The following is a 26,237-nucleotide window of genomic DNA, read 5'->3' as shown; positions in this document are numbered from 1 at the left end:
TTTAAATATATAATTAACTTCATGGCAACACCCACATCAACAAACAGTATTTGAATTTGGAACTAAGTGAATAAAATTTCTTTTCTGGATTGTGAACACAGTTTTGTTTTTTGTAAACCGTTTAAAATGTTATTAATAATATTTTTCCCGTGCAGTTGAAATCTGGTCTGCTTCACTACGCCTATAACAGCGAAACAATGTTCCTCCCCGGAACCAGTCTGTCAGATGGAGAATGGCACCGAATAGAGATTAAGTGGCTGGGATCAGATATTTCAGTGGCATTAGATTACGGTTCTAGATTAACTCTGTTGCCAATGTCTGCCAATAAAATCCAAGGGCTCTATGTTGGAAAGATTGTAATCGGCGGAGCTGATTCACTGACCTCCGGCACTTTACTCTCTGCAGATTATGGTTACTTCGAAGGCTGCATTCAGGTAAATTTCAAACCACATCTTGAGTAATATTTATGAATTTAACAAAATATAATAATATGTACCTATTTAATTAAATGTTTAATTCCTTTTAGGATGTAAGAGTGGGAACACCACAATCGATGCTCAGTCGCCCAACAGTCAGAGAAAATGTTAGAGACGGATGTCACTCGAGGGCCGATTGTCTCCTATCTGCTTGTCCTGCTCAGGTATTTAACTTAATGCATTCGATATAGAACCCTTCGAAGAATATCCCGTTAATCAATTATAGCAAATTGCACACGGCTAAAGTGATCAGTGATAATGTATCTTTTTGTATAAAATTCTGGTAATTTCCTAGCTTTCTTGTGTCTATGATTAATTTTGGCTTAACTATGGCTTAATTTTGTTCTGATTATTTCCTCAGGGCCAATGCCGAGCGCGTTGGGACACGACTGAGTGCGTATGTGAGGGCGGCACTGTGGGAGACGACTGCCAGCCCGTTTGCCAGGTAAAGCCGTGTGGGGACAACGGCAATTGCGTCACCGACAAGAACTCTTCAAAGGGCTATAAGTGCAACTGCATCAATGAAAGCATTTATTCAGGTAGGTTAAAACATGAACTGTCCATTTTGATTTCTATTATAATATGGAATTTGATTACTACTAGACCTTCAATGTGACAAAAAACACCAATAAGAAAAAATATTCCTATGGGCATATCTTTTGCCAGCAAATATTATTATATTATCAAATGTTAGGTCTGCTCTACGCTCTCGGCAAGATGAATCACTGATACATTCGATGAATCTTTTCCTGAAGCATGTGGGCCTGAATGCTACTCTTTTCACTCTTATATAGCGCAGTTGTTTCTTAGATAATTACCACGGAATAGAAAACAATAATATATACTGTTTTTCCAGGAGAGTATTGTGACATCCAGCACACCAAGCCCTGCCCCTCGGGCTGGTGGGGTGCCGGAGAGTGCGGGCCTTGCCTGTGTCAGATAGAAGACGGCTATCACCCTGACTGTAACAAATCTACAGGACAATGCTACTGCAGGGTAAGTTACACTCAAAACTAATAAAATAAAAGATTTACCCATAAACCTTATAAATTTTTTTTTTTTTTTTTTATCCACTTTCTGCAATGATTGTGCTTATCACTAGAGGTCGTCTCCCTTTGCCTTTTGCATATCATTATTATTTTGTGCTAAAAATGTTTTATTTTTCAGGAGCATCACTACCAGCCCGCCAACAGCACCAAATGCCTGGCTTGCAACTGCTACAGCGTGGGCTCCGTGGGAGCTGACTGCGACTCCTCAACAGGTCTTTGCTCCTGTCGCTCTGGAGTCATCGGCCGTGCCTGTGACACCTGCTCCAACACTTACGCTGAGGTCACTCCCGATGGATGTCAAGGTTAGTTAATCATTATTGTTTACTGCAATGTAATATACTGCTCAATTTCAACACTCGTCATTCTGTTATTTCCACAACTAGTAAATGTGTTTCACGGCCTTCTGTATTGTATTGACACAATTCAATGTAAGAATGTAAATTTACTGGAAGGAGTTTTGAATATTTGTAGTTATTGGAATAATATTGTGAAGCAATACGACAAACACTTACTTTTGGTAGTTCAGATGCAGAACGCAGAGTATTGATTGTATTGTTCATTTTTCTTCTCATGGTCATCCTACTAGTAAAAAGGAAAGTGGAAATTTTTAGTTTTGACCAAATAAGTCATAATATGGATATTTTTTAATGTTCGATTTATGTCGTTATTGCAGAAAACGAGTGATGTTTAGGCAAAAATATTATTTAATGACTTGATTGGAGAATAGTGTTCGTACACAAATTCGAATCAACAGACTTATAAATATGACATTAAACTTATCTACGCGACTGTTGTATTTATTGCATATGTAATCCATGAAGTTTAACTAAAACATTTTAAAATCTCAATTGTTTCTTCTTCCAGTGGTGTACGACGGTTGCCCCCGCTCCATGGCAGGCGGCGTGTGGTGGCCGCGCAGCAAGTTCGGCGAGGTGCCCACTGTGGCTTGTGGCGGGGGCGCCGGTGGCCGGGCCTCCCGAGCCTGTGGCCCCGCAGACATCAGGCCCCCCTGGAGGGAGCCCGACATGTTCAACTGCACTAGTCCCAAGTTTTTACTGCTAAGGAAACAGGTGGGATACTATAATAGTTATTAATATGGTCCCGCTGCTGAGAGCTCCGTTATAACCGCACTTTCTGTTTCAAAGGATTTTTGAGATCGCTGAGGAACAGGTAGAAGTTACAACGGAGCATACCATCAGTGGTATGATTTTACTCATGATTCTTTAGTTGGTTAGAAAAACTTTTATTGTATCTATCTCAAACACACCTTCATAAGATATAAAATAATTTGAAATTTTTCTGAAATAAAATATGAAAATGGACTTACTTGAATTACTTTATCACCAACAACAAATTTATTTTATTCTCATACTTTTTAAATTTCAGCTAAGTCAGATTGAGATGAATGAACTTGAAATCAACACATTCATTGGTGTGAAATTATCTAATGACCTGATGACGGCCACACGAGATACGCCAAATCTCTACGGTGCAGATATCCTTGTCACCGAAGGAATACTTATGGCTCTCATTCAATATGAGATCAAACAGGCAGGACTTAATCTCACACACAGTCAGGATAAAGACTACATAAAGGTTAGTATGGGATTTGAAATGTGACTCATAAGCAGTGGCGGCTCCAGTTTTTCCTGAAACCTGCTAAAAGAAAAAAACATTTGATGTCTTGTCTACAACAAAATTAATGAATTCTATAAACATAAAAGCATTTAACATTTGCAGAAATATAATATAAAAATTTGTTACGGAGCATTTTCAAGTGATGGGCGTCCGCTCCGCTCCACGTCTTGAAGCTTACTAATTAGCTAGAAACTAGAATTAACGACTAGTGACCAGCCGTGTGAATCGAGTACTTTGGATGCATTTCTCAGTGAGCAGTGTTGCGCGCATACAGGGGACAAACCGAGATGTCCCTTCAGGCATTTGGGTACATTCTTTGGTATCTTTCTCGATCGTAAAGCAATCCTCGAAACTGCGCATGCGTAATTGTATGTGAATTTCAAATATAGCGGGGACAGTTGATGAAATTCCCTAGTGCCAAATAACACTGAACTTTTTTATTTTTTTTTTTTTTAAAAGAAAGACAAACATTCCCGGGTTACGAATAACCTGACAAAATTTGAAAATCTCCTACTACCACCACAGAAAGCTGAAAATGTTGCTTGTGTTGTGATGGAGGACTTAACCGGACGAGGAATTGAACACACTACGCCTGAGTGGGACCCAAGCGCGATGTAAACTCGGCCACCGACCGGTTTGAACTGTTTGTTTATTTCAAGAAACTTATCTAGTTTCCGAGCGGAAATTGAGTTATCGATGATAATCTTGCAAGATAATGCGTTATTTTTATTATACTATGTTATAAATTGGTACATACCTATATAAATTTTAATTTATTTTTTGTTCAGGCATGACTTGTCCATGAAAATTTTAATGTTATATTCACCGGGTATTAAGATTTCACTACACTACATCACTACATGTAAAAAATGTCAGTCCCCACCATCGAAGAAGTGCTCGAACCGCCACTGCTATAAGGCCAATATGTAAAGAAAGAAGCAATTTTTTAGTTTAATTATTTACGTTTTTTTTCACAGAACATGATAAAGTCGGCAAATAAGATCCTTTTGCCTCAGTACAGTGAAGAGTGGAGAAGAATACAAGAGCTAACCGGCCACTCGGTAGATGGATTGATGGGCACCTTTGACGACTACATCACAGTCCTAGGGGAGAGCCAGCATGACACGTACACCAATCCCTTCGAGATAGTCACCGATAACGTTGGTTAGTATATCGCACTGATATTCAAATAATTAAATCATATTATTTATCACTCTTATTACTGTATTATTTTGCACAAATTAAAAAATATATTATATAATTTATTTCAGTTCTTGGTGTTGACATTGTCACAACGGAGTCGATATTCGGATTTGAGCCAACGCAATTATTCAAGAAGCAATCGGGAAGTCACAATGACTTCACGACGGAGCGTGTCGTACTTCCTGACACGTCTGACTTCCTGCACTCTCCACTACAGACCAACAGCCAGTTCTTTAGCAAGACCATCAAAGGACAGCGAAAGAGCAGTAGCCCCATGATATCTTTCCCCAAGTACAATAATTACCTGCAGAACAAGAACAAATTTGATAAACATTCCAAGGTTTATCTACCGCTAGATATACTGGGAATAAAACCTTATGAAGGTACAACTTTAGCCAATAATTAATAATAATTATGAGACTTCTATGTTAAAAATAGAATTCTATAATATCTTTTTCTTCTCATATTTCAGATTCAGAAAACAAAGACAGTTGGTCCCGTGCAGTGATAGCATATACCCAGTGGGCAAGTGAAACTGGTTCCCTGATTCCCGTCCGCTGTGGGCCCAGTGTTCAACGCAGGTGGGGAGTCCCTCTGAAGCCTGCTACTACGCTGATGCAGCTTTCAGTTCTCGTCCCTCACATGCAACATGCCAAATTATTCCAACACATAGGTAAGAGGCACTCATTGTGACAAAAACGGTTTTACATAGATAATATATCAGTTTCATTCAATTGATGTTCTAACCTACACTTTCAATCCTCCAGATACTTCAGACAAGGGAACTTATTACACAAACAGAGGAATCAAAAACAATCCGAACGGCAAAGGTAGCAATATAGAACCATCTCAAAATGCTGATGTAAACAGGAATCATAACCCACCTTCAAGCGATGGAAGTGATTCATCGGATGTTACTACGGATCATCCTCCGATTATCATCAAACCGGCCGCAAAGAAACACGGATTAGAGACATACGCTAAAGATTCTGTGTCTGAAAATGATGCCACTTATTTAGTTGATCCTGGAATACAACAGTCCTTTGAACATGAAAAACGTGAACCAGTCGCCTTAGCGCTCACAGCTGAAGGAAGTGATAAGGATCAAACTAACGGAGAATCAAGAAATAAAAAGCTGGTTTATAAATCTCTCACTGGAATAAATCTTCCTACGCCAATTCGATTGCAGATGTGGTTGAACATAGAACCCGAGAGGTTTAACACGAGGATGAATCCACAATGTGTACATTGGTCAACTGTCAGAGGGTAAGTACTGACAATATTTTTGTTACTGCATATTCAAAACATCAATATAAGAATTTTTAAATGTTAATATTGCATTTTTTTCAGACCTGGAGAATGGTCACGTGTGGGATGTCAAACGGAGGTAGATTATGAATGGGACGAGTCTTCAGGAACGCCTCTCTACGTGAACTGTACATGCAATCACCTTTCTACGTTCACTGTTCTTATTGACATCATTGATTTGGAAGTAAGAAAACAAATTATTTAAAAAAAAGCTCTGTAATAATCTAGTTTTTGATACGAAATCAAATTATTAAAATTAATATTATTAAATCTTACAATTATTTTTCAGTATATACCAGAGCCATCATTGTTGGAAGACGTTTCTTCGTACTCTGCGTTCTGCATCTCTCTGCCCATCCTGCTGGTGGTTCTGATTGCCCTGATGATAGTCCGAGGAGGTCCCCCCACCATATCCAACACTATCCACAAGAATCTCGTGTTCTCCGTCTTCATGGCGGAGCTCCTGTACTTCATTGCACTCAAGAGCCGATCTTCGCTCGTTCAAAATGAGGTAACCCTATAACATTTAACTGTGAAATGAGTTTTAGCTTAACTGCATACATATGTACTTGTTTACCAAGTTCAAAGTGCATTTTACATGTTCGGGAATCTGGAAAAGTTGATAATTTATCAGCATCAGTGCGATTTTCATCATTCACTATGCATATTCCATAGTAAGAAGTCGCAAAAAATACAGTCATTTGGGCAAGGAGGAAGTGAGCCATTTGCGCTACTTTTTTATGTGAATCCCAACTGACCGGAGCTATTGGAACTATGGCATCCCTACTTAGGAGAATGTTGTGAGACTGACAAACTGGGGTTTGGAAGAGGAAACTAGAAAGTATCTCGTCACCAAACACGGCTATTTCCATTTCAAGCAATTCTGAGTAGTGATCTTTCTCCAGAGCGATACTGAGAATATCTACCACTTGGGAATGTGGTGCAAATCTACGGTATATTATTTTATATGTGAAATAACACATACAAATTAAATCATAATAATTGGAATAACTTGAGGCCCCTAGAAACAGTTGTTGGCAAACTAAAAAAACATTTTGTTTAGTTCGTTATTCATCATTCAAGTTAACCGATTCATTATGTAAGTTAACCGATTCAAGATTAATATTTTCAATCATTAATGTATCTTAATATGTATCCCAGTTTCTTTAAAAAAATCGTTTTTTTTTGGGACACTTCCGTTTTGTTTCACAAACAGTTGAACACTGCCAGTTTTGATTGAAATGAAAATTTTGAAGATGTTGCAGTCAATGTAAGAAAACAATAATAAAAAGAAAAATTAGTTTTTTATTAAAATTTTAAAATTATATGTAAAATAATAGAAAAGTGAACTAAATCAATAAAGAGTCAAAGAGACACAGTTTCTGCTGATTCTTCAATACATTCTAAGAAATGCCGGTCAGAAATATTTCTCCAGTCATCATCAAAGTGGATATTTAGCAGTTTTGCTACATCTAGTAATTTTAAAGGATTAACTGAAATTTGATCAGCATCAATCAAACTAAGATTTATCTGTGAATAATATTAAAATGATTAGGTACCATTATTTTATAGCTATCATGTTCAGTGATTACTAATACCGCTTCAGACCTTTCAATTTTAGTTGATCAACTTATTGAACGACAAGATCGACAAAAGACTCGATCAACTTTGTTGAAAGAAGGTTCAAACTTGTCAATGTGCTTTCAAGTTTTGAGTTGATCGACTAAAATCGAAACGTCTGAACCCACTATAATGCTAAGAGAAAAAAAATCAAGATTAAAAAAATGTTTTTCTCACAAAAAATTAAAACTAGGTAATGTAGCCCAGCCGACTTAAAACGGAACATTGCAAAAAAAATTTTGCAAACAAATTCGGATAAATTTACAAATGGCATATTTTGACTTTTGCCTATAACATGGTGGTGGTTTAGCCTTTTTTCTTGGCAATGTTTGCCTTATTTGCCTTGGTGGTTGTTTTACAAGATTCCTTGATGATTCTGATTTCGTGAAAAGTTTCTATCCTTTGAACATGTGACGTTTACTCAAAATAAATGGTTATTTTAACCCAAAAAACCACTAATTGATGAACGATTTGCTGGACCCTGCCGCACTAGTTGTATGAAGAAAGATATGGCGGCCATTATGAATGGAGCTTCCTGATTGGTTACTTGAAAAACTGCCACCTTTGTTTAGGAAGGAGGTGGACACTACCGTTTTTGTTACAAACAGATAAATTATCGGGAAAAATGAACTTCTCTCTATAAAACTGTTATTCAACTTATTTTCGACTGGAGGTGGACACTTCCGCCTTTGATTCTAGGGGCCTCACTTAACCTTTCCGGGAGTATGGACGCTAATGGACGACGGTACACACTTTCGCCAAAGGAGTATGGACGGCTATGGACGACAGGGGTTGCATATTCATATTCGATGCATATTCTGTAAATATGCATCGTATTGCTATCTATGGGCATATTACTGTTACTTTATACCAATTTTAAACATTTTACATCATTATCGACAGAGATATTGGCTGTTATTTATTTTGCATACTATCATAAAATTTAATCAAAAAATATATTTTTTTATTTTTGTAAAAAAAACTCACTCCCCAGAGCACGGCCAGCATTACATAACTTACTCCCGGAAAGGTTAAGGAGTAAAACCTAGTTAATTATTGAAGATAGTATTAGTAATTTTTAAATGAAAATTTGAATTAGAGAAATCATAAAAAATACGGTTGCATCTAGCACATGAACCCAGGACCTTTGCCTTGCCGGGGCACTGCTCTACCAAATGAGCTACGGACCCTTTTATCCTTCGGTCATAATTAACTTTATCATAATTCGAATAAGAACTACCAACATTATCGTAGATGCGACCATAACTTTTTCTGTTTCAAATTTTCAATTAAAAATTGCTAATATTATCATCACTAATCAAATCAAATTTATTTGCACAATCCGGGTTTCGAACCTGTAGCCTATGAATATGGAGTCAATGAGCTTACCTCTCATCGTCAAATTCCAACCTGCACTGCACAAACAGCTGTTATAATAAATATTTTATATCACAAGTAGTTGTAAGAAAAAGTGTCACAATCAAACCAGTTAGTAGCTGAGTAGAAAAATGCGTCAGATTCTCATCGAGGCATCGCGGGTTCAAATCATTTCCTAGTTAAGTCCTTCATCTTTGCACAAGCAACATTTTCCACTTAAAATTATGGTAGTAGGAATTTTTCAAATAATGTTAGGTTTTTTGTAACACAGGAATTTGAATTAAAACAAATTGTTATTTAACTGAACATCTTTCATAGGTGGCGTGCAAGCTGCTAGCCATGTCCCTGCACTACTGGTGGCTGTGCTGTGCGACGTGGCAGACGTGTGAGGCGTGGCAGGTGCGGCGCATGGTCCGGGAGCTGCGGGACGTGAATCACGGGCCCGCCGGCGCCCAGCTGGCCGCCTCCTACGGGGTTCCCGCCATTGTGTTGGCGCTGGCCGCAGGAGTCAGACAGCACCAGTATGGAAACGCACTATTGTAAGACACACTGATATACATAAGTTAATACTTGCATACAGTTATATGACAGAACATTAAACAAACTTATCTTAAGCTAACATATTCTTTGTCACTGTTCTGTTTTATCTGGTTACGGATTCTGAATGGTAGTCATTCACCAGGGTGATACTGAGAATATCTGTTCAGTGCGCAAGGAATTCGTTTCGATGTTTATAATGGAGGTTTTGTTAGTTTATTTGTATATTATTTGAATATTGTTATTATGATTTAGCTGCTGGATCTCTTGGCACGAAGGCCTAGTCTGGTGGGTGGTGGTCCCTGCTGGGACCCTCGCCCTCCTGTGCGCCGTACTCCTCGCTTCCGCCGTGCGCGCTGCCTTCACTCTCAGAGACCACATCCTGGGATTTGGAAACTTGAGGTTTGTACATAAAATCTACTTCTTCAATAATAACACTGCAGGATGTCATTTTAATAAGATAAAATAATTAACTTTGTTTAGACTATAATATCTAATTTATTCACCTGTGTGAATAAATACTCCCCTTGAAAAAATATGTACTGACAAAATCATGGGTCAGTCAAAATTCCATTTACTCGAACTATGCTGTCGCTCGCTGATCCTTTGGCGGCTGTCCTGTATGCAGATGTCACAGATTGTGTGATCCATAAAACGTAAAGTTTCAATGCCTCTAGACGCATTGCATTGAAATGGCACCCTTTAAAATAATATTGAAACCCCTATAAATAATAATATAATGTATATTCCAGGAGTGTGGTATGCGTCTCGGTGGTGGCAGCCCCGCTACTGGGGGTAGGCGGCGCATGCTGCCTACTGCTGGCCGGGCAAGGGGGCGCCTCCCCTCCCCCTGCACTGCTCTCCCTCCTGCTGGCCGTGGCCCTCCCGGCTCACGCACTCGCGCTGTTGCTGGGGTACTGCGTATTCAACGTGCGCGTCAGGGAGAACCTCAACAGGTCAGTGTTAACCTGTATTCTAATAGATACTGTTCATCTTCTTCTTTCGTTTGATGGGAGGGTCAGAAGAAGACACTATGTCTGTGAGCCAATGTAGGGCATCAGGAGTGTGAACCTCATCAATCCCGTCGGGTAATGAATGGAGTAAGCATTCGTTGTTCATATGTTCGGTGGTCTGCACCGCACCGCATTTACACACCACTGACTCTTTAAGGCCACATCTGAGGATCATGTAGGCACATGGGCTGTGGGGGCACCTTATCCTACTGACCAGAGTTTACGAAGCAGAGAGAACCCAGGCTGTCTCTCACATGTAAGCAAGGATAAAAAATTGCCTCCGAGATGAAGTAATATTGGGATGCCTGAGCGTAGGTCGTTGGACAGTGTGAAGGCAAACACCACATCCCTAGGCATAACAAATTGGAAGGAGGCTGGCCGCAGTGGGGATGTATCCTAGAGACAGTTCGAATTTCCGGATTATAGTGCCGATGATGATAATGCACTTACAGGACATTGGTATTATCTGATGTCATCCGTTCACTGATGTCTTTTTCTTCACTGGGGTATTAAAATTTCTTTGTTACCATAAAATCTTTGAACTTCTTCCTATCTTCAACTTTGATTGTTGCAGGACATTTTTGAGATGTATGGGCAGGAAAGTTCCACTGCTTGATACTTCAATGGTGACGAGCTCCAGTGGACAACCCGTTGCACCCGGAAACAGGTAATATGTAGCTCATTTGATCTTGTACACATTTAGTTTGTTTTATTCCAACAATTCATATTACAATATTTTGTTCACTGTAAAGGTCTGCTCTTGCATATCACAACACTGGTGGTCTGGAAGGAATCACCGCCAGAAGGAATATTGGAATCTCAGCTTCTAGTACTACATCAAGGAGTACTACAAAAACCAGCTCTAGTCCTTATAGGTTAGTTTTAATACCTATTCTATTATTTTTTACTCGCATCTCTCATCAGACAAGTGTAATAAAATTTTGAACTTATTGTGCAATGTTAAAAATTAATAATATAACATTGTGACCTTTTCAGGAGTGATGGTCATATGCGACACACTAGCACTTCTACATCTAACTATAATTCCACTAGCGATATGCCATCCTACCTCAGAGGGTTTGATTCTTCACTTCATCGGCATAGAGAAGGTGAGAAGAAGAAATAATATCAACTCTATAAAAATGGTTTTATTAAACCCACCAATAAAACAATGTAAGTACATAATATGTATACTTCATTATTAATTCTGTACAAATTTTCAGAGGAAGCTGCACCGGGTAAGCGCCGTAACTCCGACAGTGAATCTGAAGGCAGTGCCGGGCGCAGTCTAGAGTTAGCTTCTAGCCACTCCAGTGACGATGAAGACACTTCGGACAGGAGAGGAACCATCAGATTAGCTCGCAACGGTTTGTTCAACTTTTAATGCCTAACAGTTTCTTCTCAAGTGGTCCTGGCTGGCCACTTTAATTGACTTATACTGACACAAGTATGAAAATATTTCACTTTAACCATGTGAACAAGAGTAGTTCTCAATCCCAGAGCCAGAATAGGCCACAGAATCCCAGGCACATCATTTAATGATATTTACCAGCCGATCCAGCTACTTCAGTCAAGCAGCTAAAAATGCATCAGGACAACTGCGGATAGTAGTGAACTGACAACGAGGTTTATCTTGAACACTTCACCCAAAATACCTTACGATCAATAAAACTTACTTACAATAAGGAAGTTGAGTGAAAAATATTTTGACTTATAAAAAATATGTTCATTTAGATCAAAAAATATCGATTCTAAATATATAAATATATTTCTATATTATTATTCTTAGAATTAGTTAAACGTTCTTGAAAAAGCATTCAATAGCAATAGAATATATACGCTCCACGATTGGTCGAAAGAATTCTGACGTCACATGTGTCGTGACTCGTACGTACAACGGATCACCTATGGTGCATCTCTTTCTATTACATGAGAGATGGTCGGTTTAGATGAGAGAGGTGTATAGGCCAAACGTTTATTTGGGGTTGTCAAATATATGTACGTATTTGCTGTTATTATTATATGAAATGGATTTCTAAAGATACATATTCGTATAGTGCTTTATAATAATATGTTGTTTATTGCATAACTTAGAAGTTTTTATTATTATACATGTCACATAACATGTGATACACTTCAGGCCGCCGGCCGCCCAAAAAAGTTTCACAGTGAACTGGGCTGTAAACCGTTATTTTACTTTTGGTCTTTACTTTTCTGCGCGGTGGTCCTGAATTCGCGCGGGGCACGTCAACAAATACCGTACCGGGCGGGAAAAGCAAATATTCTATCTTAAAATATTAATTTAACTATGAAATCTTAATCAATTTTCTTTTTTTTTTAAATAACATCAATTCTAATAGACAGTTAACATTGTTAAAAAAATTACTGGAATTCCTTGTTGAAGAATTAAATTTTTTTCCATACAAAATTTTGTAGCAACGTGGTTCTTACAGTTTGAATGACGTCACACCACACCCCGCCTATTACCGCTCGGATTCCGCTCGTTTTGGCGGGCTTAATAAAATTCAAACTTTGAGAATTAATTTAACTATGAAAACAAACTTTAAAAAAAAAAAAAAAATACTCGTATTTAAGTTTGAATGCGAACATTGATAAAAAAAAATAAAAAAAATGGACTCAACTTCCTTATTTACACAATTTCTTGATGGCAATGTTGAAAATTTTGAATGAAATAATTAAAAGCATCAATTATTAATGAAATACCATATTACCTTTTATGTGAAATTCTGCAGGAGACATGGGAGGAGGCTACTTGCCCAACATCACAGAAACTTCTCCACCATCCCGAGCCTCGGGTAGACCCACCTGGGGTACTGGGGCCCCAGGGGTGCCCAGGCTGGTCACTGGTCCAAATGGTAAAGCATCAATTTCAATCATTTCTAAATCAATATTTTCTTAACTGTAAACATTAGAAGCTATTTTATTGATTGTGAAATTTTCATATTTCTCAGGTGAAGGTGAAATAGGGCGCTGGTCCCAGGAGACAGGCTCCGACAACGAGATGCTGGCGCACCTCCCGCTGCCCCTCGCCTCCCCCTCTCCTGTCCCTCTTCCCAATCCCGACCTGACCTCCGACACGGCCTACCACCTCCGAGGTCATAATGTCAAACCATCCCTCCTGGAGAACATTCATGAGACATACACAGCCAGCGTGGAACACACCATCATGCCACTTGACAACAGGCAAGTCCTTTATTTATTAGTCAATTCCTGATCGTAATATGATGTGTTCCTCGACCATATGACTAGTTATCATTAGTCACTAAATTTTTGTGATATGCTATTCAAAGTACACAGTAGTAGACACACGTTAATGTAATTATATTCTTCTTTAGATATGGGGTAGAAAACGATTATGGCGAGATGAAGTACGGCCTCCAGACAGACCTGGACAAGCACCAGCACCAACAGATGGGCTACGAGCCGCACTATATGCCGCACCCGCCCGAGCCCGAGTACGCCATGCGGCCAAGCCACTACCGCCAGACGCCGCCCTACGGCCCCAAAACCTACCTCGCCGGCCCCGAGAACTACAGCTACAGCCCCACCAAGTTCATGAACGGAGAGAATGGCATCTACGGCTCCAGAGACTTTAGAGATTCCGGAATAGCGGGATTCCTCAAAAACGATTACCAGAGAAAAGTAGACAACCATTACGCCATGGCGTCTGGGTCTGCTGACTTCGGCGATAGAATGTCAGAGTCCTCTGAGAAGAATCACCATCCGCACGATAAATACTTATTCCCATACACGGGTTAGTCATTTTACCCTGCATTGTTAAAAAATAGCTTTTGTGTTTGTGTGTGTGCTTAATATTTAGTTTTTTTTGTTGCATTTTACAGCTGAGGAAGACCATATCAGTATACGAGGAATGAATCAATCACCAGCCATCAATGGCCATGGTCATATGGGTGTACCAGGTAAAATAATATAAGTTTATTTATATTTTTTTACCGTGTGTATTATTTTGCATACTATTTGTATTATTTTGTTATAAATTAAACCCTCCTATTATTTTTCCATTCTATTCTGAACATATATTTAATGATTTTTTTGTTTTTCAGGTATATCACAACAAATGATTGCTCCCCTGGCCAACATGGCTGAAACTAGCGAGTGAGTTTACTGCTTCTATCATATTATGTAACCGGTCGAAATATATCAATGTCTTAAACAAAAATTTGCTAACATTAATATTGGTTAATTTAAAAAATTTGGTGGCGGCAATCTTCTTTAAAGTATTAAATAAATGATTAGCTTACTTCAATATTTTGCCGTGTAAATTTGACACCACGCTCTTGTTTGGACTATTACTATTTATTAACATTATTATTAACTCTCATGGTTTACCAGATGGTGGCGGTTGTATGAATCAAATTGCTAAACAAAATCTCCTTTATTTGATTGCTTTTCCCTTAACATTGGTGGACTGGAAATTATATTGGAACCTACTCACACCAGGGACGAGGTAAATAAAATTATTTATTGATGTGATGTGCGAGCTTGTTGGATATGCAAGAGCGTTCAATCTCCATATATTATTGCCCATCACTTTTGGATAAAGTAGAAAAATAAATGAAAATCAGAAAGTAGATCTGTATACCGATAAGTACTTTTGCAAATAATCCATCTTGGTTTCAATGAGCCCAAATATTGCTTAGGAATCTTGTATGAAAGGATGTGACTATTGTAAATATTGATTTTATTTTAAACGATCCTGTTTAAAACTGTCAAAAATAAACAGTTTTTACATTATTGTTTTGTATTTGTAGGAAATCTACTACAGAGGATGATGCGGAAACTAGAGTGTGAAAAGGAAGGGTTCATCCGCACTTTGTTCATAGACTTTCATCCTTCTCTTTAGTTATGTATATTTAGTTATGTAGGGCTGAAGACTGATTACTCTTCTTTTAAATCCAGGAAAATTATAGGAATATTGGTAAATGTCTTAGTTCTTAATTATTAATTAATTACAATCATTGTGAAATTATTATTGACGATGCTCATTGAAAGGCGTCTAATGGTACCACTACACTGAGGCCAACTTCCAACTCTGAAAGTTCAAACGATTATGTAGAGGAGGTAGTTTGAGTTGGCCCGGGATTGCTCCAGAGGTGGTAAACCACACTCGAATCAAAGGAGTTGACCTAACTCGCACGAACCAGCCCTCGAGACAGACATGCTGTATGCCGTTAACATGACAATATTATTATGGGAGAGTGGTATAAGAATGTATGAATATATATTGATATTTACCAAAAACTATAATAATTGTGTCGCCTATATACTTCTAAATAGTAATTGTAGGCACATTGATAAGATACAGTGCGGCTGCAGCTATCACTTCGACATCTTCCATGAGAATGAACTTTTGGAGTTTGGAGTTGGAAGTTGGAGGGTTGGCTGCAGTATGGTGATAGCCACTACACGTTCGGCCAATCTTCAAGTTGGAAGTTGGCCTCTGTGTGGAGGCAACATCAAGGTTCTAGCTACATTAGAAGTCAAGTGGAATATCTTATTTTATTACAGCACATTTTAAGAAAATAAACAACTGCCGCATGGGATAATAAGATATTCTTCTCCGCACGGAAAGGGAAATATTATAATGTGTACCTAATTCGTTATTATTTGTCAATATACTCTCGATGATAATTATTGTGAGATATCTATTAATAGTTTAGTTCAGAATTGTTTAATATAAATATAAATCCAAAGAGATTACTATGTTAAGTTGCTTTAACTAGTTTGGATGTGTTTAATCCTGAAAACAAAATGTTTCGATATTGTACAATGTTTGTATAAAAGTTATCTAGAATAGTTTTATTTTGCATATTAGCAGTGGTGTGAGCCACAAATGCTAGCATACTGAGTACAAATTGAGAAATCATGTTGACTACAATTAATTTATAATTTTTTTAAATATTATATGTAATTACAATAATCCTGACTGACTTCAATGCCCGATTTTAATATGTACTTATCAGAGTCACGTACTATGTTTAAATGACAATATCATAAAACATAGTTTATTTGCACATTGTAAATATATGTTTCAAGTTCTGCTTCACACAACATTTCTTTAAAATTAAGATAGTATATTAAATGTGATTCTATAGATAAATAAGCTCTACCATCATAAATATTTTGAATAAGTATTTAATTGACATGCTTGCCCACCTTTCCCCTTTAAATTCGTCCTCTCACTCTATTTTACAAAGATGCAATTCAATTCATAACAGAAAATCTATTTTTCTTGCAAATCAAGTACTAGCATTTATTTATTCTACATTATTATTTATAATTTAAGTAAATTTATTAATTGTGATGTGAAAATGTGCATTTATTTTGTCAATCGTACTCCAGTGCCTATATGTAAAAAGCTTTTTATGAAATGAGCTTATTTTTTTGATTTGAAAAAATAACAAATATATGCCATATTTTAATGATCTTTGTAAGTTAGAATTTTTTAAGTAATATGTTTTGTAATTAGTTACGTACTCTATTCATTGTGCAATCAATAATATGTTCAATGCATTCCATCGAAATGTAGGTTTTGTATTTAAATCTATTTAATTTGCATGCAACAGAAAATTAAGGAAATAAATTTTTAATATAAATTTGTGTTGTGATTTATCGTAAAATTTATTTTAAATTAATGATTTGTAGATAAATTATTGAAATAAAGAGCATCATATTATTATATAAACATAGGAGCTTTGTTTTATTTTATTTACTCCAGGTATGATTCCAGAAAGAAGTCGGAGACAGTCTCCCAAGTCAGCAACAGTGTCGGTACAGTGCTAACATACAACTTATACATAATACCTACCAGGATTCCTCACCCCATCATAGGTGATTTCTACTGTTGCAGAAAAATGGAGGGAAGTAATAAAATATATATTAAAGCAAACAGCTTTTAATTAAGGGCATTAGACAACAAATAGATCATTAATGTCACCCAATCTAGTAATGACAGATTGTCTATTCTAATGCTCACTAATGTATGTAAATATAGTTTATATAAAAAAGGGATCTTGGGAGGTAATTGATTGATAAAGTAATACAATTTTAGACTGTCAAAAACATACCAAGTCCAAATATACATTTAAATTTTAATATAACGAGGTTTATTTTGATACTGAGAAGACAGTGTAAACATTTGTCTTAAAGTAGTGGAAATATGTATACATAAATAATATAATATTTGATGGAGACACTGCGGCCTGAACACTACTGGTTAGTATTAGTACAATATGTATTAGGAGAGTATCATGTCACATCTGATTGTGGATGAATATCAGCCCGAATGCCAGCCAAGCCAACGTGGAGACGTTTCACAATGAGAAGTCTGTACCTGTACCCACCATGTCTGCTTGACATGCCTGACAGCACATACAATACATGTACACTACGTAATATACATACGTATGTACATGTATTGTATGTGCTAAATGTTTGATTGTCTTATTTTGCCTTCTTATTGTGAATCACCTTTATTCTTATTAACTAGATAATTGGATAGGGATTTATTACATATTTATTTTGAACCGATTCTGCTAAACCAAAAAAAAGTTTTAACAGTAATCAAAATAATTTAATTTGAACTGTTTTAATCGTAAAATACGAATTTCATACTACTGGGCTGGATAGTACTGGTTGTACACAATACAAATATACATGCCATTACTAAAATAAAATGTAAAACTGTGATTTGTTATATTAAAATTATATTTACTAGATAGGTAGTTGAGAACAAGAGTTAGTGATAAATATAAGAACTAGAGATGAAAAATGCAGTTCCTAAACTGAATCAGGTCCAGTTGAACCTGCTCGGGGAAAGTGGGACGAGTTGAAGGTCACAGACATGAGGTGTCTAATTTTTTGATTTTTCTATAATACTTTGAGGCACATTGAGTCACAACGATGCCATAAACTAGTAATATGGCACATATCTACAAGGAAAATCTGGATGATAAATGTTGAGTTGTTGAGGACAATGTGTGTGTAAATAATATTACGTATTAGTTCATTGAAAGGGACTTTCTTTTTAGGATCCTCAAATTATAGGTACTGAACTGTGCACTGCAATTAATCAATAAGATTGTGACAGGCTCGGTGAGAGTTCTGCATGTGCGGACAAATGAGCAATCTAAGCCAACTAGTAACGATGCTGAACCTGCGATTTTATATTGCGTGTCATGGACCTGAACTTGCTCTTTTGCAATGGCGGCCAACAGTGCTACAGGTTTGTGAAATGAGAAACAACTAAGATCAAGCAAACGAGGAAGTTGATGTAAAATTCACACAAAAGAAATACTAAGGATGGGTTTTTTCACAGAATTTGAACAATTAATCAAATTTTAAAGTTGATTTTCAAGTGCTGTGAAGATTGTATTCAAGTTCTGTTATTACATGATTATTGGCCAGTTGCTTCACGAAACTGAAATAATTATAGAACTTGAAAATCAAATTTGAACAATTCATCAAAGTTACAATTCAAGATCTGTTAATATTTCATCGTGGGTCGGTTGCTTCACAGTACTTGGATAACAACAGAACATGAATAGGACTTTCACAGAACTTGAATATTAAGATTTGATTTGAATATTGATTTTGCGGATTGTTTCGGAGAATTTGGACAATTCATCAAATTTCAACATTCATTTTCGGGTTCTGTGAAAGTCCTATTTCAAATTCCGTTATTAGCTTAAGCAAATAGCCTATATCATTATAGGCTAGTTGCTTAAGGCGATGCACTACATCGTGTAATATTTTGAATCGAGCCGCTATAAATAACACACCTTCCGTAGATGGCGATAAGTCTTAAATTCCCGCTTAACACCATCCACCTGTTTTGATTTATGCAAGAAAAAAACATGGCCAAAAAGTGCCTTTTATTTTATTTTGTGGATGTTCAGGCACAAATATTTAAATGTTTTTCGATCATTTTATAAATAACTTTATTTGCCACATTATACAATAAAACCATAACCGAAAATGGGTTGATAAGTAGGAAAATTTGGAACTTTAAAGCAGTTTTCACAGGCCTTATACATTTATTTTACTGGGCTTATAAAAACACTTATCTAAAAAATACTCGATTATTTCAAAGGCCAGGACGTATTCTACTCGCAGTATTTAATTAAAGCATTTGAAACATTTCTAGGTGACCAAATATTCAAACCAAAAACACATGATTTTGCATTACTACGTAGTGCATCGCCTTAACAGAACTGAAATAAAAGCAGAACTTGAAAAAATCTTTCACAGAGCTTGAAAATGAACATTTAAATTTGATGAATTGATCAAATTCTCCGAAACAACGCGTCCTAATAGTTGAATTGTTCAAATTCTGTGAAAAAACCCTTCCTAAGACCATGAAATATCTTAGTTACTATGTATGTAATTACCGTGTCTGTTAATAATTCCCAATGCTTGCTTACTTTTCATATGTCATTCAAATGCACATAACTATGTAGTTAGAATCCTCATTAAAGAAAAATATTTATTAAAATGGAATGATTCAACCGTACAAGTGTGGGCCTTGAACACCTCTATAAACTGTGCACAAGATGAATTAAATTGAGAAATAATATATAAATTAATGATGAGGTTATTTTCCTTATATCTCTCTTTGTTAAACTGTGTAAAGGCTTTATTGTAAACATTTGTTATACTTTTATACCGTGAATAGTTGTGAACAAAAAAATAGCTATGAGGTGTTGAACACCTAATTTCATTTCTGAAAAAAGTTCACACATTGGTCTTAGAATCACACAACTACTAAATAAATCAACTCCACCCAGAAATATAATTTTAATTAAGAATACCTCAGTTCAAATTATTGTATTTCTGTTTGGTAGACAAATCCATATCGGTAAACAGAACACAGGGAGTTAGGAACTTCAAGTTAGCACAGTATGCGAAGATTAGGATCTAGTGCAAGTATTTCACTGCTATTATTATTAAGCTTTGTGTCTGCTATTTACCATTGTCGGGGAACAAAAGCTACACACCACAAAACTTGAGAACATTGTGTAGTCAATGCGCGATTATAAGATCCTTACTATACTAACACTTTTATGGAATTCTTCTCTTTATATCCACTTGTAAGTGTGTGTGTCCGTTCGCGACCCTATTGGCTGGATGAGACGGTTAGGGAGTAGGGAGTTCGCGGAGTATATTTATTCTTTAATTATTATCACGGTAAAACTTGGGCATGGTAATCCTTTACAACTGTAGACCAAAGAAGTAATTACTAATGTGATGGAGCATTTAAAAAAAATGTTTTTGAGAAGTTATCGGAAGTTACCTGCGTATCTGCAATATCAATAAAAAGGTTAGACACGAAAAAACTCACAACCAAACAATTTGCTGTAGCTGTCATTTGTATATCCTGTCATTATTTGTTGACTGTTTTGTTCCTAGCATTGATCTAAAACACACGCACAAAATGTCCGAACAAGTGACGCCATGTTTAAAGTCTCGATGATATCGAGTAGCGACGACCTCGCCAGACTGGTTGCGGGAGACTGGCGTCGCCGACAAGTTTACAAAATGTCAGCAACGTATGCCTGTGTACGAACCTCTACGCAGATGTATGGCGGTAGTCTCCAAGATACTTGAATCGTCGAGCATCAGATACTTGCAGAAGAATCACTGTAGAAGAAGATCCCATATCTCACATTACAATACCAATCTTGAACATTAATGATTTTATTACTAATGACAGCATACTGCAATGTCAACTATGTATTTGATCGCATTGTGACATTCAAAAGAAAAATATTTATATATAAGTAAATAGATATTATGTAACATGATATTCAAATATATATCATATACGTTAACAGATATTATAGGAAATTATGAATACTATACCGGGTTGAAAGGGTGAAAACTGTAACTAACGAACTCCAGACACAAGGATTGTGAATAGTATATTGACTTTGGCTATGTTTAGTTGTATTTTAGTCTTGACAAAATATTTTGAGTGAACCCCATCACAAGTCATGAGGAACATTCTTGAATTATAATTATATTTCACCATTAATCCAAAGATCTATTGTGTTCTGGAATGCCACGCAAGTTAAATTACTTTTACATTTCAAATTGACTGTTGTGTCACACGATCTTGTTATAAAATATTAGATATAATACATACTTTAGATAAAGTGGATTACTATAAATACAGTTTAAGCAAAATATTTATAACTACATACATGATATTTAAACCAAATTAGACATATTTTCCTAATGCTGCCAAAATGAACACAGTTTAGTAAAGTTAGTGAATGCAGATCTGGCAAGGGTTTTAAGTAAAAACTCATAATTTTATAATTAAGCTGCAAAGGTGGATTGCAAAAACATACTTTTCTGAAATCCACCACTTACCTATTGAATTAGAAGTGAGGTAAAAATAACCTTATATTATGTAATACTAGTTGTAAGTTAAATAAAGCTGAATTTTGCATTTCAATAAAAATATAATAATTGATCAAATTCTTCCAAACAAACATTTGTATGTGGCAAGTAATAACATGGAAACCTCTAGTCACCAATTACCACAAAGTAAACAAACAGTGAATGTAAGGGCACACTAGACGAGCAACTTGTGGCAGTTCATTGCGAGCAGCATAAATGCTATCGCGACAACAGCAAGCTACCTGCATCGCGCCAGCAAGGCAACAACAGCTGCCGACTCGACAGCACGCGGACAGCTCAAAACGTCCCGTGTGTTCGAATAAGATTTTTGTATGAAACTGCAAACCGAGATGCGACTGCACAGAGCTGGCGATTTGTCAGCTACTAGCTGCTTGTCTATTTTGGCACTAACATACTTTAGAAAGAAAGAATCTAATTTTAGAAATGAATACATATAATGTCGTTGCGCCGGCAATATCTGTTAACCTTTTAAATGCCAGTAGGTAGAAGTGTAGCTGTGCACAGCAGGCCAAGAATGCGAGTTAACTCGCTCTTGGCATAGAAGCGGTTAAGCATAGAATAAAGGAGAACACAAGAAATGCGACGTGGGCTGTTTCGTGACACAAAAGTCAGATTATTCTTTACTTATATTTCAAATTCCAAAATTCAGTCTCTCGGTACAGATCAAGATTTAAAATCATATTGAATGGCAAATATGATGTCAGGAAGTGTAAGAGGAACAGAGTATGCAGTGCTGATTGGCTGTCTCGATCTGATAGTCAAAAGGTAGATAGTATTATTATTTAATGAGCATGAAGTTCTGCTGATGCGCATATCTGATTTCAGAATGAGTTTAACATTTGATTTAAATTAATCCTTTCTTATCTCCAAATAATAATCCAACAGAGCTTTAAATTGATTTATATTTGTAGCATCAACGCGACATGTTCTGGAAGTTTGTTCCATGCTTCCACTACTCTACTTGCAAGGGAGTGTTTCCTAAGTTTTTAAAGGTGTTTTGTTAATTTTTTGAGTGACCACTGAGATTTATATTTGTATTGGTGGTGAAAATTTCTTGAATACCAGGCCATTTCTCTTCTTTCTTTTAATGTCATAAATATACATTTTTTATGACCTCAATAATTTAGATATTGCCGCGCAATAACAATATTAATAATGGTGTTTGAATTTTTCTATTTTGTAGCTGACATTCCAGTATTGTTCGTAGTATTTGTTAAAATATACAATGGAGTTTTCAGCCAGAAGAACTATGTATATAAAAGTATAGTATGTGATAAACAAATAATTCATAATACATACAACTATTTTACCAAAAGGTTGCATATCTGTTTGAAGAAAAGTTGACATTTTAAATCTGAGTGATGTTCGCCCAAATCTAATTGGAGGAATATTTTACAAATAAATGTTTATTGAACTATAATTACATATTTGATGTTTAATGTACATACATAAAAGAGATAAATATTTGCTTAACTAAAGAACGGCGTCTTATAAAGGGTGCATTGATAAAGTTGTTACTAATTGTAGGACTTAAACAAATGCATCAGGAACTCTTGTTAGTTGAAAACAGGTTTGGTACAAAAAATATTTTGAACATAATTTGAATGAATAATATTTAAAAGGGGTGCCTCTTTACCTGTAAGAGAATACCGAATGATGTAAAGGTATATATTTAATATTTTATTAATGTATAAAAAATCTACATAACGTACTAAAGGCAAGATATAATATATATATTCATTTTATTTTTTATTTTTTATTTATCAAATTTTATAATACGCTTTCTGTACATTAGGAGTTGAAAATCCCTCCAATGGAGGATGAAATAGATATTATTTCAGCTAGATATATTATTATAATAACGGTAATGGTAAAAACAGCCTCAAATACAAATAGAAGATTCACGTACAAATATTTATATTAGATAATAAATAAGCATTGAATTAGGACAAAGGTACTTGTATTATGCGGACAAGTAATACTCTTTCAGAAGTTTTGTATAGTTCGCATACGCAGAACTTTGACTTAAACAAGTGTGCCATGTATTTAATGTTCACGGTACACGGAAATAATGTTACACAAGTGTTCTATGTATGTAATATTCACGGTAAACTGAAATAAAGTTACACAAGTGCACATGTATGAAATGTTCACGGTTCACGGAAATAAAGTTACACAAGTGTGTTAATGTTCACTTAACTTAGGGTAGGAGATATTTACACCTTTATACAAACATACATATATTATGTATTTTCATATTTGTGATTTCATTTAATGTCAATACTTGACACAGAAGACAATGATTTAATATCAGAATTCATATACAATAAGCGACAATAATATTTACATTTTATAGCGATAATTCACAATAATAGAAGCTTTCCAGAAAAGTTAGAGTTAAAGTTTTAAAATGAAACCTAATTTCACAATAAATAGTTTCAACTCTAAGTAGTATACATAAAGAAGGTAGAGTGGAGACTATCGAGCGCCCACCAGCTCGGCTATCTTATTCTGTAAAATCTGCTGCGGCTCCTGGTAGAACACATCAAAGTTCAGGTCGAGGAACAGTTCTTGCAGAAACCTTCGAGCGCTCAGACGGTACGTACTCTGGGACACGAGCTTACAGATCTCTGAATAAAGACACACGTTCTGGAATACTTCGGGGTACTTCTGCTTGAGGCCGAGCAGTACCTGGCGGGACTGCTTGTGCCAGATGGGGTTGCCCATGCGCTCGGCGTGCTTCAGGATCTCTCCGGACACATTGGGGTTCCCATCCGACATGCGCGAGAGGTTGGAGTCCAGGCTGGTGGGGCTGCCGCACGATACCGAGGGCTCCAGAGAGGTGCTGGTGGGCCCCGGGGACTTTCCTAGAGTGCCACTTCCACTGCCTGAAGGCTTTGGACTGTCCATCCCGGCAAAGAAAGCTTCTCTCAGGTCAGAAGCCTTCTTGGCATCGGGTGCCGGCCTAAGACGGGAACAACACAGGCAGGAGAGCTGGTCGTGTTTGGAGAAGCGGTCTCTTGATCTGCCCCGAGTCATTCGGCTAGACGACTTCATACCATTTCCCCCTATGGACAGGTCTGAAAAGCTGCTGTTGAAGTTTGAATCGTCATTCTTCTTTGTGCCCATGTCATGTTGAACTGCTGGGATAATTCATTTTTAAGTAAGTAAATCAATGTTTCGACGAGAAAAATTTGATTTTTTTTTTTTATTTAATCATTTAGTTGTTTGAAATTTATAAATTTATAGTATTGCATTTTCTCAAATTTAAGAAACGAAAGGTCAAATCAAATGATTGTAAAATTTAACTTAGCTTTAGCTAACTAATTTAGCCTAGTTAGTAGTTAGGGATTTTTACGTGGTGTTTTGTTGAATACCTAAAACGCTAAGTATCATTTATTATTATTTACAACACTTTACGTTGGTGCATTTGAAACCTGTGAAATTGTTAATGAAAATGATAATAAAAATGCTTGAATTTAACATGATCAGGTATATAAATAATGATCGTATTCATATTGGCTTCAATTGTGTCATATATTCAATCAGCGTTGTGTCCAGTTGTGTCCCATGTGGTATATACACATATGACTTGCTTTGCGTCATTCATTTATCAGATAACGTTGTATACATTTAAATTTATATAAATATTGGTTACTTAAACATAATATAATTAAAAATCATAAAGTAACTATCCCAAAATTGCCAAATATACAGTTGAGCACTTTATGTAGGGCTCGACCATTTGTAATTTTGATCTTATTTTTACTTAAATAGAATTACATAGTTACATGTTAATCAAAATAAAATAAAAGTGTTAATCACCATGGTCGCAATCCGCAGCTAGCGAGTCATCTGCTGTCATGTAATTCTGGGAAGCAGCAGGCGGAGGGTGGTGCTGCCCGCGCGAGGGGAAAATGTCCATGAGGCAGCGCGGCATGCTGATGCCCATATAGGTGGGCCCCACCTCCCCCCGTGGCGTGGCGGCCCGGCCCCGTAGGAGGGGCGCCATCACCATGGGACTTACGCGGGATGTGTCCCCCTCCCCCCGCGCCATGGAGGCCAGATTATTTCCCGACTCTGAAGTGTTACCGATGGGTTTCCAGTCATACTTGAATATGCTAGAGAAAATATTAAACATTTCATTAGTAAAATGGAAAATACTTGCATCAAATGAGCGAAAAATCAACAAAGCTGTATTAAGTCGCTGCTAGCGATGGGCACAATTGATGAATCATGGATGATTTACTCAATCTTTTTGATCATTGAAATATTTTGATTCATTATCATGAGCCACAGAATCGAATTGATTCTGTCTAAAATCATCACCCAGTCCGAGACAATTGTTTAAAAACGTCATCGAACAAGGAATCGATTCTGCCAAAAATCTTCACACAGTCCGAGGCAAACCTTTTGAAATGTCATCAAACAAGTAATCAATTGTCAAAAATCATCACACAGTTCGAGACAATTGTTTAGAAAATCATTCAAAACCACAGCCGTCACGTCATTGGTCAGAATTCACTCGAAAACGTAAATCGATTCCCAAC

The 26,237-nt window shown here is 36.5% G+C and overlaps 2 protein-coding genes across 5 annotated transcripts in view; one reads left to right on the top strand and one right to left on the bottom strand.

The window, feature by feature from the left end:
- The window catches only part of stan (Protocadherin-like wing polarity protein stan), a 125,762-nt gene extending 108,984 nt beyond the window's left edge, over window positions 1-16,778 (top strand). For 2 of the 4 annotated variants that reach the window (XM_089632258.1, XM_089632264.1), the window contains 26 exons: window positions 156-434; window positions 527-640; window positions 838-1,015; window positions 1,333-1,472; window positions 1,644-1,827; window positions 2,390-2,595; window positions 2,912-3,121; window positions 4,141-4,327; window positions 4,435-4,749; window positions 4,839-5,039; window positions 5,134-5,632; window positions 5,717-5,858; window positions 5,964-6,185; window positions 8,990-9,210; window positions 9,464-9,610; window positions 9,961-10,164; window positions 10,796-10,888; window positions 10,974-11,096; window positions 11,218-11,330; window positions 11,445-11,588; window positions 12,975-13,097; window positions 13,194-13,425; window positions 13,578-13,996; window positions 14,085-14,162; window positions 14,307-14,358; window positions 15,563-16,778. In XM_089632258.1, coding sequence (XP_089488384.1) covers window positions 156-434; window positions 527-640; window positions 838-1,015; window positions 1,333-1,472; window positions 1,644-1,827; window positions 2,390-2,595; window positions 2,912-3,121; window positions 4,141-4,327; window positions 4,435-4,749; window positions 4,839-5,039; window positions 5,134-5,632; window positions 5,717-5,858; window positions 5,964-6,185; window positions 8,990-9,210; window positions 9,464-9,610; window positions 9,961-10,164; window positions 10,796-10,888; window positions 10,974-11,096; window positions 11,218-11,330; window positions 11,445-11,588; window positions 12,975-13,097; window positions 13,194-13,425; window positions 13,578-13,996; window positions 14,085-14,162; window positions 14,307-14,358; window positions 15,563-15,659 — 4,923 coding nt within the window. In that variant the 3' untranslated portion in view covers window positions 15,660-16,778. Of the gene's footprint in view, window positions 1-155; window positions 435-526; window positions 641-837; window positions 1,016-1,332; window positions 1,473-1,643; window positions 1,828-2,389; window positions 2,596-2,911; window positions 3,122-4,140; window positions 4,328-4,434; window positions 4,750-4,838; window positions 5,040-5,133; window positions 5,633-5,716; window positions 5,859-5,963; window positions 6,186-8,989; window positions 9,211-9,463; window positions 9,611-9,960; window positions 10,165-10,795; window positions 10,889-10,973; window positions 11,097-11,217; window positions 11,331-11,444; window positions 11,589-12,974; window positions 13,098-13,193; window positions 13,426-13,577; window positions 13,997-14,084; window positions 14,163-14,306; window positions 14,359-14,595; window positions 14,711-15,014 lie in introns of all 4 variants that reach the window. The other 2 variants (XR_016302236.1, XM_089632267.1) reach the window with 2 other exon arrangements.
- Window positions 16,779-16,785: 7 nt separating this feature from the next.
- rictor (rapamycin-insensitive companion of Tor) overlaps window positions 16,786-26,237 on the bottom strand; it is a 47,725-nt gene continuing 38,273 nt past the window's right edge. The window contains exons 18-19 of the mRNA XM_089632279.1: window positions 25,513-25,808; window positions 16,786-24,827 (exon numbers count right to left, since the gene is read on the bottom strand). Coding sequence (XP_089488405.1) covers window positions 24,166-24,827; window positions 25,513-25,808 — 958 coding nt within the window. The 3' untranslated portion in view covers window positions 16,786-24,165. The remainder of the gene's footprint in view (window positions 24,828-25,512; window positions 25,809-26,237) is intronic.

This window comes from Hesperophylax consimilis, chromosome 1 (assembly GCF_061612785.1).
Source record: "Hesperophylax consimilis isolate HC1 chromosome 1, BYU_Hcon_1.0, whole genome shotgun sequence".
NCBI lineage: Eukaryota > Metazoa > Arthropoda > Insecta > Trichoptera > Limnephilidae > Hesperophylax > Hesperophylax consimilis.
The sequence above is the reverse complement of the archived record's forward strand: the minus strand, read 5'-3'. Positions and strand labels throughout refer to the sequence as shown.